Source organism: Paramisgurnus dabryanus, chromosome 24, assembly GCF_030506205.2.
Source record: "Paramisgurnus dabryanus chromosome 24, PD_genome_1.1, whole genome shotgun sequence".
In the NCBI taxonomy this organism is placed as follows: Eukaryota; Metazoa; Chordata; class Actinopteri; order Cypriniformes; family Cobitidae; genus Paramisgurnus; species Paramisgurnus dabryanus.
In genome coordinates, this window is record NC_133360.1 from 5,083,133 (window position 1) to 5,100,477 (window position 17,345).

The 17,345-nt window shown below is 33.3% G+C and overlaps 3 protein-coding genes across 4 annotated transcripts; all 3 read right to left on the bottom strand.

Moving 5' to 3' along the window:
• Nucleotides 1-2,000: 2,000 nt before the first annotated feature.
• On the bottom strand, nt 2,001-7,025 carry LOC135748162 (gamma-glutamyl hydrolase-like). Of its 2 annotated transcripts, XM_065266259.2 has the most exons (9): nt 6,161-7,025; nt 4,985-5,099; nt 4,847-4,897; nt 4,611-4,695; nt 4,393-4,531; nt 4,138-4,244; nt 3,922-4,012; nt 2,521-2,658; nt 2,001-2,421 (listed from the first exon to the last, which is right to left on the bottom strand). In XM_065266259.2, the coding sequence occupies exons 1-9, from the start codon at nt 6,186-6,188 to the stop codon at nt 2,300-2,302; spliced, it is 876 nt and encodes a 291-aa protein (XP_065122331.2). In that variant the 5' UTR covers nt 6,189-7,025; the 3' UTR covers nt 2,001-2,299. The 2 variants fall into 2 exon arrangements, with proteins under 2 accessions (XP_065122331.2, XP_065122330.2); XM_065266258.2 differs by lacking the exon at nt 6,161-7,025 and having other exon boundaries at nt 4,985-5,606.
• Nucleotides 7,026-7,182: 157 nt separating this feature from the next.
• LOC135722170 (gamma-glutamyl hydrolase-like) lies at nt 7,183-11,091 on the bottom strand. Its single transcript, XM_065244320.2, has 9 exons — nt 10,823-11,091; nt 10,457-10,571; nt 10,322-10,372; nt 10,128-10,212; nt 9,917-10,055; nt 8,739-8,845; nt 8,182-8,272; nt 7,882-8,019; nt 7,183-7,745 (listed from the first exon to the last, which is right to left on the bottom strand). The coding sequence occupies exons 1-9, from the start codon at nt 10,914-10,916 to the stop codon at nt 7,624-7,626; spliced, it is 942 nt and encodes a 313-aa protein (XP_065100392.1). The 5' UTR covers nt 10,917-11,091; the 3' UTR covers nt 7,183-7,623.
• Nucleotides 11,092-13,138: 2,047 nt separating this feature from the next.
• On the bottom strand, nt 13,139-15,851 carry LOC135722333 (SLAM family member 5-like). Its single transcript, XM_065244333.2, has 4 exons — nt 15,740-15,851; nt 15,320-15,640; nt 13,719-14,021; nt 13,139-13,625 (listed from the first exon to the last, which is right to left on the bottom strand). The coding sequence occupies exons 1-4, from the start codon at nt 15,786-15,788 to the stop codon at nt 13,465-13,467; spliced, it is 834 nt and encodes a 277-aa protein (XP_065100405.1). The 5' UTR covers nt 15,789-15,851; the 3' UTR covers nt 13,139-13,464.
• Nucleotides 15,852-17,345: the final 1,494 nt, after the last annotated feature.

Genomic DNA, 17,345 nt, shown 5'->3' on the forward strand with positions numbered 1-17,345 from the left:
TCTATGACATTGACACGACATTCCTGGGTTTTATCATTCGGAAACATGGCTTTTCCTACCTCTGCTATGCCGGACTCCCAGCCAGCACAACCAAACCCACTCTGAAGTGGTACTAAACTTAATAGAAATGCCAATCAAGCCACAGTAAAGTGAGCTGGCACGACCCGACCTGTGGGGTCTATGTAATGGAAAGACTGGTAAATCTAGTGAAGGTCACAGTGCAAAAAAGTATACAAAATAAACCAGAATAAGAGGAAACAAATGAAGAAAATAGAAGAGACATGTATAAATAAGAAAAGTATTAAAAAAGGCCAAAAAAAAAAAAACACATTATAAAACTTAAAAAATAAATAAATTGAAGGGGTTAACGTACTGAGCCTTCACATGGCAGCCCTCAGTTGACTAATTTTACAGTACCACACAGTTCTAATGAATTTATTTTTTATTGGAATCAAAAGAATAGTAATGAACTACAGAAACCATCAACACTAGGCAAAACAATATGAGGAAGAAGAAATATGCCATTACTTGAACTTGTTTTTTTTGCATAAATATGCTTGTAACCAATTTCTTTATATAACTGTACTTGTAATCACCCATCTATTATTCAAATATGCTTATTAGAATATTACATGGTCAAAACATGTATCCAGCACCAGTATTCCTGGTTTAGGGGGATACAAGGGAGTAATGGTCATTTTAAGGACCCGATGGCCGCAATTTTGAAAATGGGGCCTTTCTTGGAGTCAAACTTTGGTAAACTTTTAGTATGTTTTTAAGTACATCTGATACTACTGTAAACCACCGAGAAACCGTTTGTTAGAATTTGTTTGGGGTCAACCCATATTTGCAGCTGACTATTAAGCGATTTCCAACTGTAGTGATTCCCAGCTTCAGGAAAAACATGCATGTTTTTCCTTCTGCGATGTAATTAAATATGCAAATAAAGATGGTACATAGTGAACATTGTCTTTATTTAACATGCACTTTATTTACATAATTAAATATATTTACATGTCTACAAAAATCTGTCCCTTAAATGTTTGTCTTTAATGTTACTTGTATGAAGTCTTTATAGGAGATTGTTGATCTGATCTCTCATTTATTTAAGTATTTATTAAATTTTATTAAATTATTTATTTTTGTACAATTTCTAAGAATTTCATGTTTCAATGTGGTACCATGGTTCGCATGGGCGGTTTTCTCCCCCCTATATATCATTTGAGCGGTCTGGATTTTCTATGCTAAGTTGACTACTTAATTTCAATAAAACCAGAACACAATTGAACACTATTTTTCCTATGCTTAGTTTATTTGTGTTTTTAAGTGTTGTTGTCCATCTGAGAGTAAGTCAAGAGCAAGTGAGTACACTAGCAGCCTATACACAGAAGGTATACACACACACATATACACACAGTGTTTGGTGTTAAACAGCGGCATCCCAGCTAACAGAAAAAAGTTCTAAGAACGTTCCCTGAAAGTTCCCAAGGTTCCCAAAAACGTTCTGCCAACGGAAAAAGTGTCCAGTTTTCTTGACGTTCTAAGAACGTTTTTGGGTTGTTTCAACGTTAGAGGAATGTTACATTTTACCATTTTTAAACGTTATGACAATGTCATGTTTTAATGTTCACACAATGTTTAAACAACAACTGTTTATTATGTTGACTTGTTTGACTATTATGTAAATGATAGAGAAACATTGCATTTTATTATTTTATAAAACATTATTTCTGAATGTTCAGTAAATATATTGCTGTAGAAAACACAATTCACTTATTAGGCTTAGATGTTGATGTTTTGTTTAATTTTAAGTCGCCATTATTGTGATTAGTGTTTGTTTTAGTTGGATGTAAAATGTAACATTCCTCTAACGTTGAGACAACACAAAAACGTTCTTAGAACGTCAAGAAAACTGGACACTTTTTCTGTTGGCAGAACGTTTTTGGGAACCTTGGGAACTTTCAGGGAACGTTCTTAGAACTTTTTTCTGTTAGCTGGGATATAGACAGATACTGTATCCTATATAGGCCTAGTACTGTACAAAGAGATTAACTTTACATAAATGGCAATAAAAATAGCTACCTTCAAATTTGGACAGAATATTTTTTCACATAGAAATCAAGCAGAAATTTTAACATTAGGACATTACGTAAATAAATAGCAGCTTTTTAAAGCCCAGTAGGTTTTGTAAGACAAATAACTAAAGTCAATAATTTAAAAAAAGTGTTTGGTCACATCTTAAAATAAAATAAAATACTGACTTTCAGTTTATGATGAATGTTGTGGCTAATAACACTTATCATTCAAAATAGTAATTCTGCATGAAAATGCTATTTAGGCCATTAAAGACCGGCTGATAGTTGTTAATAAGAGCTTTCTCTTCTTGGATTTGCGAAAGAAAGCGATGATGGTTTTTCATGGCTGGAAAAAACAAACTGCAGTTAGCAAATCTTCTGTTGGGTAATAAAATGTTAATTCTCACATTTAAACAAAACAATACAGATTTGTTTCTTTGACCACCTTCAGAGACGAAGAAGTGTGCGGTGTAGAAAGCGGTTTTGATGGCCGAGAGCGTGTGAATCATACCGGCTTTCTCAATCCACTCAAATGGACTTTTCTCTGGATGCCACTGTACAGCATAAAATGGATAGCGATACGCTACAAGATATAAACAGATTCAGACAAAAAAAATCTGATTGTTTTGGTATAAAACTATTTCAGAGTGCACGTTGTGAAATCAAATGAGCACACACTTTCAGAAAAATGTACAAAAGCTGTCACCATACCTGCCAACTTTTCAAAAAACCTTGGAGTGAGATTTTGTCGAAACTCTGCCACAGGAATACGTCAGTTGCCAGCTAAGCTAACGGCCAGCTAAGCTGCTATCGAATCACAACACACTAAACAAACTACACAATCAGAACTCAATACGTATTTCTGGAGGAGGGACTTCACAGAACAAGGAAGACATCAGCCCGTTTTTAGGACAGTGAAAACGGCGCTATACAAATAAGTAAACGGCGTTAATACCGCTTTTTTTACACGTGAAACATGAACACGTTATATTGCGCACTGTAAACACAAAGCTTCAAAAATACAGGAAGAACGGGACCTTTAAAATGTATGAGTGAGTACTATATTGGAAGACATTTCATTTTTACATACCATGTTACAGGGCCAGATTTACTAAATGGGACAAATAAGCAAAAGAGCGCAAATCCAAAAAAGCGCTGATGGGAGTGGTGATTTCTGCGGGTTATTAACTAAAAATGCACAAATTAAATAACACAGGCACAACAGTGGATTTCCATACTGATCAACAAATTAGTTCAGTGTCACAAATAAGCAGAACGGATGCTCCTGTGGGTGATCTAACGCCTGATGAGCTTGAGTTCAGCACCACTGACATCCTAGCTAAAATTTGGGGCGAAATCCCAGCTAATGAAGCCAAAATACAGTGAAAAGTACCTGAAGACAAAAATATAACGGGTTACAAGAAGTTTTGAAACACCCGCTATTGTGTGACGACTTCTAGTGACTCCTCTTTTATTTCCTCCAGCAAATAAAAAATAACATGGCTTGGCAAACAATATTTTTTAATGATAACATTCCAAATAGACGCCAAAAGCAGGCTACCGTCAAGTCTCGTCCCGAGATCAGATAATTTTTTTGAGTGAGTGTGTATGAAAACAGGCAAAACCGTGAGAAAGTGTGAGGGTTGGCAGCTCTATTTAAATTGTCACCTTTTAAAAACAACATGTACCTCTATGGAACCAACGTGTACCTTTGATTAATATGTATCTTTTGGGTACAAAGTGTACTTTTGGAAATACTGTCCCAGTGACAACTTTGTACATTTATTTCCTAGAGTGCTTTAATTAACATGTGCTGAATAAGGCATTACGTGTGACACATTCATACCCTCCATTGTAGAAATGAACTCCGTCTTGCCGTCTGTATTGGTGGTTAAGACTCTATAGAAACGCTTTAGTTTGGCATTGCTGCTGTAATTCTGTAAAAACAAAATAACTTTAAACAAATCATCAAGACATAGACTATTAAACAAACTGCTGAGTCAAAACAACATGTTTGTGCTTTTTAGTCTCATTATTTTGCATATTTAACACGACTTTTCACCTGTAGTGACAAACCCCAACTATGGAAATTGGACGTGATGTTTTCTTCTGCTAGAGACTGAAGGAGATCTTTTGGAAACCTTTTGAACATCCTGCTGTTTTGTGATCCTACATTTAATAAAAAGTTACCAACAACAGTTAACACTTTAATCATCAAACTAAATCAAGAAAATTGGGCAAGAAGAAAGCTTGTGACAATAAACTCTATAAAAAAAATGTTTTTTGAACACGTATCATTCCAGACAAATAAGAACACCTGGACTGAAGATCAGAGGTAAAGTGACGGCTTTGGTGTCGGTCGGTGTCAGCAGGTTCTTGTTGCTGGTCAGGATTGTGAGCTGCTGCAAACCCTGACAGGTTCCCCAGATCGGAAAATAATCGGAAGCATCATTCGCCTGTTGTGTTAGGGTCACAATAAGCATCACTTTATCAGACATACAGACATTTATTTCACATAATACTTTAATAATTTACTTTTATTGCAAGGTCATAGAAAATCTTCGCCGTTCTTGCAAACTGAGACTTCTCCATGTCCGCGTTTCCACCAGGCAGCAAAAAACTACAAGAGCAATAAACACAGAAAAAATGTGAAATACTTCAGATTTTTTGTTACTTACACAATTATATGGAACCTTCAGTAATCTAATAAAACTTGGTGTCTTTAAGCCTTGATTTAAAAGGACCGTTTGCATTGATTCAGATTAACTCACCCGTTTATCGAGTAGAAGAGTTTCACATATTCCTCCTTTGTTTGATTTATGCTGTGAAACACATCATACAACAACGTTTATTATAATTAAAATGATTATTGTTATTATTAATTTATGAGCTTGTGCTTAGCATCTTACTGGATTGGCACAACCCTGGCACCAGCTGACTCCAGATGTTTCACATATGATGCTTGGATATAAGAAGATCCCTGCGCCTGAGGGTCACCCTCCCAGTTTTCTTGGGCTAAAATACCTGAATCAGGAAAGATGACCAAAAAAAAAAAAAAAAGAGGGTGGTTCATGATTATGATACATTTTTCCACCAATTATTCTGACTGATATTTGCCGATACCAATAGTTTGGTGGTTAAATTAAATTCTGAGGATTACATTTTCTAAAGGTTATTTATTAATATTGAACAACAAAACTGTTATATTTCTTTACATTTTCTATACACATTGCATTTTCCTGTTCTCTTTTGATTGACAGATATATCTGCCCATAGTGTGAATGATCGCTTTTATCAATCGATATCGATTATTGGCCGATATAGCCTATCAGGGCATATCTAATAAAAAGACATATCACATTATGGCAATGAACTTAAAAGCTGTCATTATATAAATGTATGCAATGTCATGCATCTGACATCATTCTCAATTGTCTAAAAATACTTATATCTACTGCAAAAAATGTTTTTGAAGAAAAAATGTCTTGGTATTTTTGTCTTTTTTTAGTAAAAATATCTAAAAATTGTTAAATTAAGATGCCTTTTCTTGATGAGCAAAACGACCCAAGAAAATAAGTCGTTTTTAGAGCCAAAAATTATTACATTTAAATGATTTTGTCCATAAAACCAGCAAAGAAATCTGCCAATGGGGTAAGCAAATTTTTCTTGAATTTTTCTTGAATATAGTGTTTGAGAAAAATGTACTCCAGCAATGCACAAAATCACTTAAATTTGATATTTTTGGTCCAAAAACTAGACTTATTTTCTTGGGTCGTTTTGCTCATCAAGAAAAAGCATCTTAATTTAACAATTTTTAGATATTTTTACTGAAAACAAGACAAAAATACTAAGACAATTTTACAGAACAACAGCACATTTTAAATGTTTAATATGCATATTTCTAACTATGCAAATGTGTAAAATGTACCAAAGTTACTTTGCCATCAAATGATTTAGTTAATAAGTTAAAATAATAATTTAATTTATAATAATATAATAATATAAATTCACATAATTTGATATTTTAATTTCATTTTTTTATTAGCATGCACATAGGATAAAATATGCAAAGCATGAGATTTTACCAATGATGGGTCTGTAGTTCATGTACATCTTGAATAGCTGGTTATGTTAGTTTCCGTACTCTGCTGTCCGGTCAATCCGATGTCAATTCAAAATCCTGGTCCTGAAGGTCCAACTGCAACCACACACTGCCCAGTAACACATTGCAAACACAGACTACGGAAAAGCCCAACGCTCCTATTTTATTCCACAAGCAGGAACCTCCCAGTATGACTTAATATTAATAAATATAAAACTAGGGTCAGTTAATACATTGCATTTTAATCCTCATTTTTCCAACTCAGCTCTGTTCCTGAAGTTAGACCAATACTACACTGTTTAAGTTGTACTTGGGACAGTACCTTTTCAACATGTCCAAATATGTACCACTTAGGTACAAATATATACCTGTAAGATACCACAGTGTACCTTAGCAGTTCTTTTAGGTACAAAAGTGTACGTTTTGAAAAAGGTACCGCTTAGTCACAACGTTTTGTACCCTCATATACTTTTTTGATGGCTTTATCTGATGTCCATTTTAGGTCTTGCTTCATCCTTTAAAATCTTTGAGTTGACACAACACTGAGTTGCATTTTTATGATGATGGCTTTTACAATTTTAATGGAGTTATTATTGCATTTATACCTTGAAATCATCATAACCACGGACATAAGCGGTTGTATCATCACTATATGCAAATAATAAAAACTTCAAATTAAAATCAAAATGTCCATAAGCTACCATTTAATTGGATAAAGCATATTACTAATTTAAAATGCATAATATATTTTATTAGGCCTATTTGAAAAGTTATTTATTCTCTCTGAAAAAAGTTGTTTTTCTAGAAAAGTTAGTTAATAACACAAAAAACTTTTGTTAAAGGAAATAACTAAACTAAACTTTTTAAAGGTTTGCTGCCCCCTTTAGATAATTTGAAGTATAGCAGTCTGGTTTGGTTTTCTGTGCAAAGTTGACTACTTATTCATTAATTCAAATAATGAAAATGTGCTAGTATCTTTATTTAAATAAAACCAGAACACAAATGTTGAAATTTTTTCTAATGTCTATTTTTCCTAAAATGTACAAAGCAACGAAACATGATTGTAACATTGCATTGATCATGCTACCGTAACACAGTGTGTATGATTATGACACACGCATCACAATATACAAAAAGATTAACTTCTGACAATAAAATATAAACACATGCCTTAAGATTTGGACAGAATCTGTATCGATTTCACATATAAAGCATCCAGAAATAAAATCAGGACATGACGCGAATAAATAGCAGCATGAAAAGTTAATCACACAAAAAATAGCAGCGTGATTATTCATCTTGTCAAGCCCAGCAGGTTTCGTAAGATAAATAGCTAAAAACAATAACTTAAAAACTCTGTAGTGTTTGGTGACATCTATAAAAATAAAAATGTAAAAAAAATACTGACTTTCAGGTCCTGATGAATACTGTAGGTAATAACACTTATCATTCAAAGTAGTAATTCTGCAGGAAAATGCTGTTTAGGCCTTTGAAGACCGGCTGATAGTTGTAAATAAGAGCTTTCTCTTCTTCAGTTTGCGAAGGGAAGCGGTGATGGTTTTTCATTGCTGGAAAAGACAAACTGCAGTTAGTGAATCTATATTCAATTCTGTTTAGTCTGAAAGTAATGCCGACTCTCTATCATGGAGGTCAAGAGATTCTCTGATGCAAATGAAACAATACAGATTCATTTCTTTGACTAACCTTCAGAGACGAAGAAGTGTGCGGTGTAGAAAGCGGCTTTGATGGCCGAGAGCGTGTGAATCATCCCGGCTTTCTCAATCCACTCAAATTGACTTTTCTCTGGATGCCACTGTACAGCGTAGAATGGATAGCGATACGCTACAAGACATGAGACAGTTTCACGAATCAGACAAATTTTTGATTTTTAAGTATAAAATTATTTGTGAGTAAAGTCATTGTGAAATCAAGTGTAAGACAAAAAGTTTAACATGTGCTAAATTGCATCACACAACAGTAAGACAGTGTTTGACACATTCATACCCTCCATTGTAGAAATGAACTCCGTCTTGCCGTCAGTATTGGTGGTTAAGACTCTATAGAAACGCTTTAGTTTGGCATTGCTGCTGTAATTCTGTGAAAACAAAATAAATTTAAATCATCAAGATGTACTGCTGAATAAAACTAAGTTACGTTCCTGTTTTTGGTGACATCATTTGTGCTTTATCTTTATATTGTATGATGGGTGAAGCAGTTTGACTATAACAGTTTGACTATTGAATAGGGTTATGCAAGAAATAGTTTGCGATAATAATTGTTGTTTTAACCGTGTGCAAATCAATATTAGAGTATATTGTTCGCGTAGAAAAAAAAAAAAACATTCAGTGCCCACAAATTTCCATCAATAACATCAACATTAATCATATTAACGTGCTGTAAGATGGAGCTTGAACAATATAATCTCACAAACACATTTTTGAGAAAAGCAAAATATCATCTATAGTTATCGAAAAAATAAATAAACAAAACCAGATATTATCGACTTTGAATTGTTTTGCACTAATATCGAACTTTTATCTTCAGTGAAAAAGGAGTCGTACCTGTAGTGACAAACTCCAGCTATGGAAATTCGACGTGATGTTTTCCTCTGCTAGAGACTGAAGGAGATCTTTTGGAAACCTTTTGAACATCCTGCTGTTTTGTGATCCTGCGTTTAATAAAAAGTTACCAACAACAGTTAACACTTTAGTAATCTGAAGATCAAATTAAACAAGACAATACACAAAAAATTAAAGAAAATTGGGCAAGAGCAAAGCTTGGTTACACAAACCTTAGCCATACTGCAAAAAAATCTTAGTATTTTTGTCTTGTTTTTAGAACAAATATCTAAACATTCTTAAAACAATATGCATTTTTTGTTGAGCAAAATTACCCAAGAAAAAAAGTCTTTTTAGACAAACAAAATTACCTTTAAGTGAATTGGTGCATTAAACAAGCAAAAACAAATCTGCCAATTGGGGAAGATTTTTTTAACTTTTCTTAAATTAAGATTTTTCTTCTCACCCCATTGGCAGTATTTTTTTTGTTTTATGTACAAATTTCCTTAAATTATATATTTTTTGTCTTAAAACTGGAACTTATTTTCTTAGGTCATTTTGCTCAACAAAAATGCATCTTTATTTAAGAATTATTAGATATTTGTACAAAAACAAGATAAAAATACTAAAATTTAAACTATGATTTAAACATACACTGCAAAAAAATAATTTAAGAGACTATTTCTTAATTTTACTGAAAACAAGACAAAAATACGATCTAAAAATTCTTAAATTAAGATGCTTTTTCTTGATGAGCAAAACGACCCAAGAAAATAAGTCTAGTTTTAAGACCAAGAAAATCTAATTTAAGTGATTTTGTGCATACAAGCAAAAAAATCTGCCAATGGGGTAAGCATTTTTTTCTTAAATTTTTCTTGAATTTAGCGTTTAAGAAACATTTCAAAAAAAATTTTGCTTACACCATTGGCAAGTTTTTGCTTGTTTTATGCACAAAATAACTTAAATTTGATATTTTGGGTCTAAAAACTAGACTTATTTTCTTGGGTCGTTTTGCTCATCAAGAAAAAGCATCTTAATTTAAATTTTTAAAAATATTTTTACTGAAAACAAGACAAAAATACTAAGATTTTTTTTCTTGAAAATCATTTTTTGCAGTGTAATAAGTAAGAAAGTTTTGCAGTGCACATTTGAAAGACAAATAAACAGCAGACAAACAACACCTGGACTGAAGGTCAGAGGTAACGTGACGGCTTTGGTGTCGGTCAGTGTCAGCAGGTTCTTGTTGCTGGTCAGGACTGTGAGCTGCTGCAAACCCTGACAGGTTCCCCAGATCGGAAAATAATCTGAAGCATCATTCGCCTGTTGTGTTAAAGTCACAATGAGCATCACTCTATCAGACAATTCTTTCACATAATACTTATAATAGTTTACCTTTATTGCAAGGTCATAGAAAATCTTTGCCGCTCTTGTGAACTGAGACGTCTCGATGTCTACATTACCACCAGGCAGCAACAAACTACACACAGAATAAATGTAAATATACATCTAAAACTTAAATATAAAAAATCAATAAATACTTTAAACAACATTTAATGAGCTCATATCTTTCATTCAAATTCACTCACCCATTTATTGAGTTAAATAATTTCACATAATCTTGCTCCGTTTGATTTATCCTGTAAACATTTATGAATAATTAATATTGTTATTCACATGATTATTATTATTTTAGGAGATTTTGTTTGTATTTAGCATCATACCGGATTGGCACAACCCTGGCACCAGCTGATTCCAGATGCTTCACATATGATGATGCTATGTAAGAAGATCCCTGCGCTTGTGGGTCATCCTCCAAGTTTTCCTGGGCTAAAACTCCTAAAAAAAACCACACACAGCAAACAAATAGATACACGATGTATGGGGCTTTACTGGTGCTTCATCACGTGTGTTGCCATGACAATGCATTGAAATGAAGCAAGATGATCCTGAACATTCGAGAAACAGAAGGCGTCGTTTTCAATATCACATCGGGAAAATAAATGATGCATTGCACCATTGCTTATCTAGCTAGCACGTGAACAGTAAATGACACACATGCTGACGTTTATTAATAATGCTTAACTTACCGATGATGGGTCTGTAGTTGAAATGACGCGCGCATGATGCTGGCGGTGGGAACGCGCAGAGAACAGCCGCGAGGACAAATACCTGGCAATACATTCACCTCTAATGTCACACCACACGACCAAATAAAGCAAAGATCCTCGGAGAAGAAGACGATGTCAGCTCAACTGGCGAAGCTTCTCCGGTTTCTGATCCTGTCACGTTTCCAAAGCTGGCGTCTGATGGACGGTGGCTCGTGAACTGTGCGTCCGCAAGGAAGCGTGAGGAAAAGAGCGAAGAGTGGTCGCTGGCTCCGCCCCCTTATAACGTTTGCACATCAATTAAAAATGGACAAAAATATCAAAGCTTTAAAACGGTCATAAAGATATTTTTCTACCACTTTTATTGACTTATTTTTTTTAAACCAGGATTAGTTCTAATCAAACTACCAAACATTTATTCAGTTTCAAATTTTTAACCCTTTAAAGTTTCAATTAATGAAATTGGAATGAAAACTAAATGTTTTTTCTTCGTGGTATTTTTTTTACAAATGACTTATCTGTGAGCTTCATAATTTTTTATTCATATGCCCTCATAATCTTTAATCAAAAACACAAATCTCCTTCCCTCCTGGAAACGATGTATATTCACTTCCGGTCATTTGGTATGGAATTTGGGCGGGGTCTGGAAAATATCGCAGCAATTAGCAAATGGCAAAATAAACTAACTTCAAACGATCCAATCAGTTGTTGATGGACGAAATCAAGTCCAGCCATGACTTTTTATTTTAGAAGCCCACTTGGACAACAGCACTGAAGGGAAAATAAGACAATCGCTACTTCCATTTCATGGTGACTTTAAATGCCAGTTTGTTAACATGATGTCGATTTAGGTTTTTTTTATCAAAAAATTAAATATTTATTTTTAAATATATTTTTTATTGTTTGGATACGTTAATAATTGACAACAAAAATAACTTTGTTGAATAAGTATTTTTAAACAGTTTTGGATAGGCCTATTGTAAAAAAATACACTAATAGAGGATAAAAATGTCCATGTCATAAAATATTATATATTAATTTCACACTTTTACTGTCTTCACTTTTTAAAGCCAGAATCAGACTTGATCATAACTATGAAACATGTATTAATTTTCAGAAGTTTAACCCTTTAAATACTATAGCGTAACATATTGTCAGATTATGAATAAAAAAAAATCATAAAATATTTAAATTTTCCAAATGACAAATTAAAAGCATTATATAAAATGCATGATTGGTGTTTAAAAGGAACACAATTTAAAACTTGCCATTTTAATGGATTTCACTTGTCCTTCCCACCCAAGTGTAACAATTTGTTCAATAGTTAAAAAAAATTATTCATGAAAACAAATTAGAGTAAAATATTAACATTTAATAAAAATGCACAGCTTTAGCAAATGTTCTGCTGTTTGCATTAACACAGCCAAATTTACAAAAATAAATACATTGAAAAGGACAAAAAATGTCCATGCAAATGCACAAGGGTTAAATATCGCAGTGATGTAAATTATTTATTTTCACACACCAATGCATTATGAGTTTTTTGTGCATGAGTTTTAATTTTCTGATAAAGCATGATGCCTTTAATGGAATTATAAATATTACAATCAATATTCGGTCATGACAGGACAGAAAATCTACATTATTCTGATTATTTCTATAGTTTATTATTTCTATGTATTTTTAACAAACAATACAGACATAAGAAGTATAAAACAGTATAAAAATGACAGAAAGCATGCCATACTGCAGGGTATGATTGCAAATTTTCATAATATCAGTAGTGTTATGATGTGTAAAAATAATTATCTTAATATATGAATTTGCTCACATATAGCAAAAGCAAAAAATGTTATCTAAATTGTCTAAAAAGTGTAATTTCATCTATTAAAAATATTAATTGATTTATTCAAAGACAGAAATAAAGCTTTTGTTAACTGTAACATAAAATCCTGGCATACGGTAAGATAAAGTAAAACATTTCTGTAAAAATTACAGTATTACTGCCAGCTGTTTGCCAGTAACTTACTGTAGATTTTGATTTATGTTATTTACTAGCAACCATTTGTTCAAAGTTAAATAAATATTAAACATTAACAAGTTTTTATCTTTACAGAATAAAACTAAAATAACAGACTCATGCAAAGCATTCTGGGAACCAAAATCTGAAGGAAAAAAAACAGATAAAGGTTGATGAGGATTTCTGGTTAAATGCTTTGCATGAGGCTGTAATTTTATTGTTTTATTCTGTGAAGATAAAGACTTGTTAATGGTTAATGTTTATTTAACTTTGAACAAACGGTTGCCAGTAAATAATATGCATTTAATTCTACAGTAAGTTACTGACAAACATTTGCATAACTACAGCAAAGTTTTAAGGTGTGACTGATGGTAAGGGGTCACAGTTTTTCAGAAGTAACAAGTTTTTTTTTTTTGCAAAACAACTTCCTGTTCTTGCTCCTACAGGTTATAACACAGAAAGTGACACAGATGCAGGTCACCACCCACATTACTAAACCACAACAAGAGAAATCATTGTGTAAGCACATTGTTGCTAAATCAAAATATGATTGTTATTGTTAAAATATGCACGCTAAAGGCTCCTCTTATAATAAAAACACGCATTAGTGACCTAGAAAAGCAGAAGCCCTTGTTTGCCCTCTTTGCTGTTCAGCTCCTCTGGACATGATGTCATAAACTAAAACAACAACAGTAGCCACGCCCACCAGAACTGAAATGACCAACTGGATCACAGCTTCAGTAGTACCACAACAGCAGACACAATCTGAGGTGATAAACAAATATACACACATATAAAGGCTGCTGACATATCTGAATGCAGATGACTTATATACAAAAAACAAAACCAGTATCGTACCTGAACACGGCTGACAGAGTTTAGGGATGTTGAGATGTTGAGTCTGATTACTGATGGGATTGTTGAGTACACAGCTGTATGTGTTTGTATCCTGATATTCAATCTCCAGAGGTAGAGAGAGTCTGATGTTGAGATCAGACACACTGATGATGGACAATAAACTGTTTCCTTTGTACCAGGAGAGAGTCGCATCTCTCACACTTAATACTGAACACATCAACACACATTTTGAAACTGATGATATTTCCGATGATGGAGGATTTTGTGGACAATAACTGATGATGACAGGAACAGGAAGACGAGCTGGAAAGAATAAATTATCAGTAAAGGCTGTTTTGCGTGTCAATGATGCTAGTTTGAGTTCATTTATAATGACAAAGTCTATTGCTTTGCCGTTATCCTCGCTTTTGAAGTCACTTTAGACAAAGCGTCTGCTAGATGCCTAAATATGATCCTGGACCTCAAAACCAAACTAGTAATTTTTTTTATTGAAAAGCTGAATAAATAAGTTTTCCATTAATGTATGGAAGTACGGAGCCCCTAAGGGGACATGACGCAAAAATTAAATAAAGTGAAACTTTTGCGCGCGCACGTAAAACTTTCGCGTGCGCACGTGAAACTTCCGCGTGCCCACGTGAAACTTTCGCGTGCTCACGTGAAACTTTCGCGTGCTCACGTGAAACTTTTGTGTGCTCATGTAAAAGTATCGCTTTGCATGCGCACATGAAAGTATCGATTTCTGCACATGAAGGTTTCGCGTGAGCACATGAAACTAAACTTTCGATTTTTTTTACTCCAATGTCACCTTAGGGGCTCGGTATGGAAGTGAGGTATTAGTTAATATTTGGCTGAGATACAACTATTTAAATATCTGGAATCTGAGAGTGCAAAAACAAAATTAAAGTATTGAGAAAATCGCCTTTAAAGTCCTTAGCAACACATATTAGATATGCGGGGCAAAGATTAATCGCGATTAATCGCATACAAAATAAAAGTGTTTTTTTTTATAAAAAGTGTGTGCTGTGCGTAATTATTTTTCATATATAAATACACACACATTCATGTATGTATTTAAGAACATTTACATGTGTATATATATTTATTTATATTTGTATATATTCTATATGATATGTAAATGTAAAAAAATATATATAAATAAAAATTGTGAATGTATGTGTGTGTGGTCTAATATATATAATTATTATGCACAGTACACACACGTATATTATGCAACAAAAAAATATTTTGTATGCGATTAATCGTGATTAATCTTTGCCCAGCACTTATATTTACAAAATATTTTCATGGAACATGATCTATAATTTATATCATGATGATTTTGGCATTAAAAAATTTTGACCCATGTATTGTTGGCTATTAGTACAAATCTACCCATGCTACTTATGACTAAGTTTTGTGGTCCAGGTTCACAAATGTAAATTTCACATGCTAAATAGCCAATAGCTGTGCTGTATTTATGATAAACCACAGTTAAGACCTATTTATGTTAATCATCACTCCACATCACCCATTGTGTAGCATAGTATTATATTTTCATCGCTATAAAATACATAAAATAGGTAGTCACCAAAATTGCTCACCATTGACAGTAACATTGAACGTTTTCCTTGTCACTTTTTCTCCAATGATCTGAGCTTTATATTGTCCAGCGTCTATGGTTGAGATGTTTCTGATGGTGAGCGATCCAGTCGTACTGTCCAGCTCCATTCGGCCCCCGAATCTCTCATTGCCTTCAGAGATCATTTGGTATGTCGTGTTGAGTTTAGCTATACAAGAATCTCCACACATCCACATGATCAAATCGTCCTCCTGGATTTCAGTAAGATCACTGTTTAAAGTCACAGTATCTCCCTCCATCACAGACACAGACTTCACTTCATCTGTATCAACACCAACCACACCTGCAGACACAAACAGAGACATTTTATCCATCACATTAAATAAAAGTACATAAAACACATTAAAATACATGAAAAATATCAAATAGATTTGTAAATTACCAGGAAGGTGCCACAAGCATAAACTAAAAATTAAAAAAATATGAAACATTTTTATGAGATGTTTTCTGAACAGTCACTCGTGTGTGAAAACGATCTTCAGACTGATCACATCACAGAGTCCTCCCTCGACAAGACACTGTACCACCCTCACAAGTGCATGTATATACACTAGCTGTGATGGTATGATATACTCTACTTGCCAAATAAATCATTATTTTTATCACCAAAGAAGTTTATACATTTTCAAAGTGATATAAATACAAGGAGTGGAGTATTAATAGCACACTGCATTATTAAACACATTAAAATCACATTTACATGACTGTAAATTTTTAAACTTTTGCAGTGTTACATGAAGCATCAACCAGGAAACTAAATGTTAAATCAAAGATGTAATCACTCAACTACAAAGAATAAAATATAAAGCGCTGGACATTACAATATAATATATAATATAATATATTTAAAATATAAAGTCTGGACATTATGATCGGACAGTGTGTTATTATATGTTGTCAGCCGTTTGTGTCGTATATAAAACAGATAAAACCCTTTTTAACTGGATTGTTTACTTTTGAAGTATTATCATTTTATGTAATCTCAAATTTGATCTATCATTAAATCAGTATTGTGTAAAGGATGTTATACTGTGAGGTTGATGACAGGAAGTCATTCGCCCACATACACAAACTTTTTCTCGCATAAGCTCTTTGTCCACCCAACAGAAGGAAACCACAATACTTTTCAGATCTAAAGAAATGAGACCAATCTTCTTTCACTTTGACTTAAACATTGCTGGTCAAAATGTGTATGATGGTTTAATACAATGACAAATACACACAGTGGGCTTCTTTGATTCTGCTTTAAAGGAATAGTTAACCTTAAACTGAAAATTCTGTCATCATTTACTCATCATCATGTTGTTCTAAACCTTTATGAATTTATTTTTTCTGATGAACACAAAAGAAGATATTTTGAGAAATGATAGTAAACAGACAGCAGATAGTGACCATAGACTTCCATAGTAGGAATAAAAAATATGATGGAATTTAATGGGTACCGCCAACTGTGTGCTTAACATCTTTTATCACAATACTTTCAAAATATTTTTTCCTACTATGGAAGTCAATGGTCACTATCTGAGGTGTGTTTACCATCATTTATCAAAATATCTTCTTTTGTGTTTATCAAAAAAAAAAGAAATTCATACAGGTTTAGAACAACATGGGGATGAGAAAATGATGACAGAATGTTCACTTTATGGGAACTATCCCTTAAATAGAGGCTTCAAAAATAGACAGAAAAACAATTAACTTACAATCGCAATCATTGTTATTTGCACAAAAAAGCAAAACAAAATAAAAAAGGACAAAAAATAGAAACATTGTGCTTAAAAATGTACATTATCCAGGGTTCCCACACGTTAGTTAACCTTAAGGACATTTCAGGGACTCTCCAGGTCCAATACCATCAAATTTAAGGACTAAATTTGGGGAACTGGAACTCCTTCTGAGGGAACTCATGCTGCGTCACTGCGGTGACACTTTGGGGACACGTCAAGCGGTAAGTGAGTCTGAATGTGTATATCAAATTTAACCAATGGTGA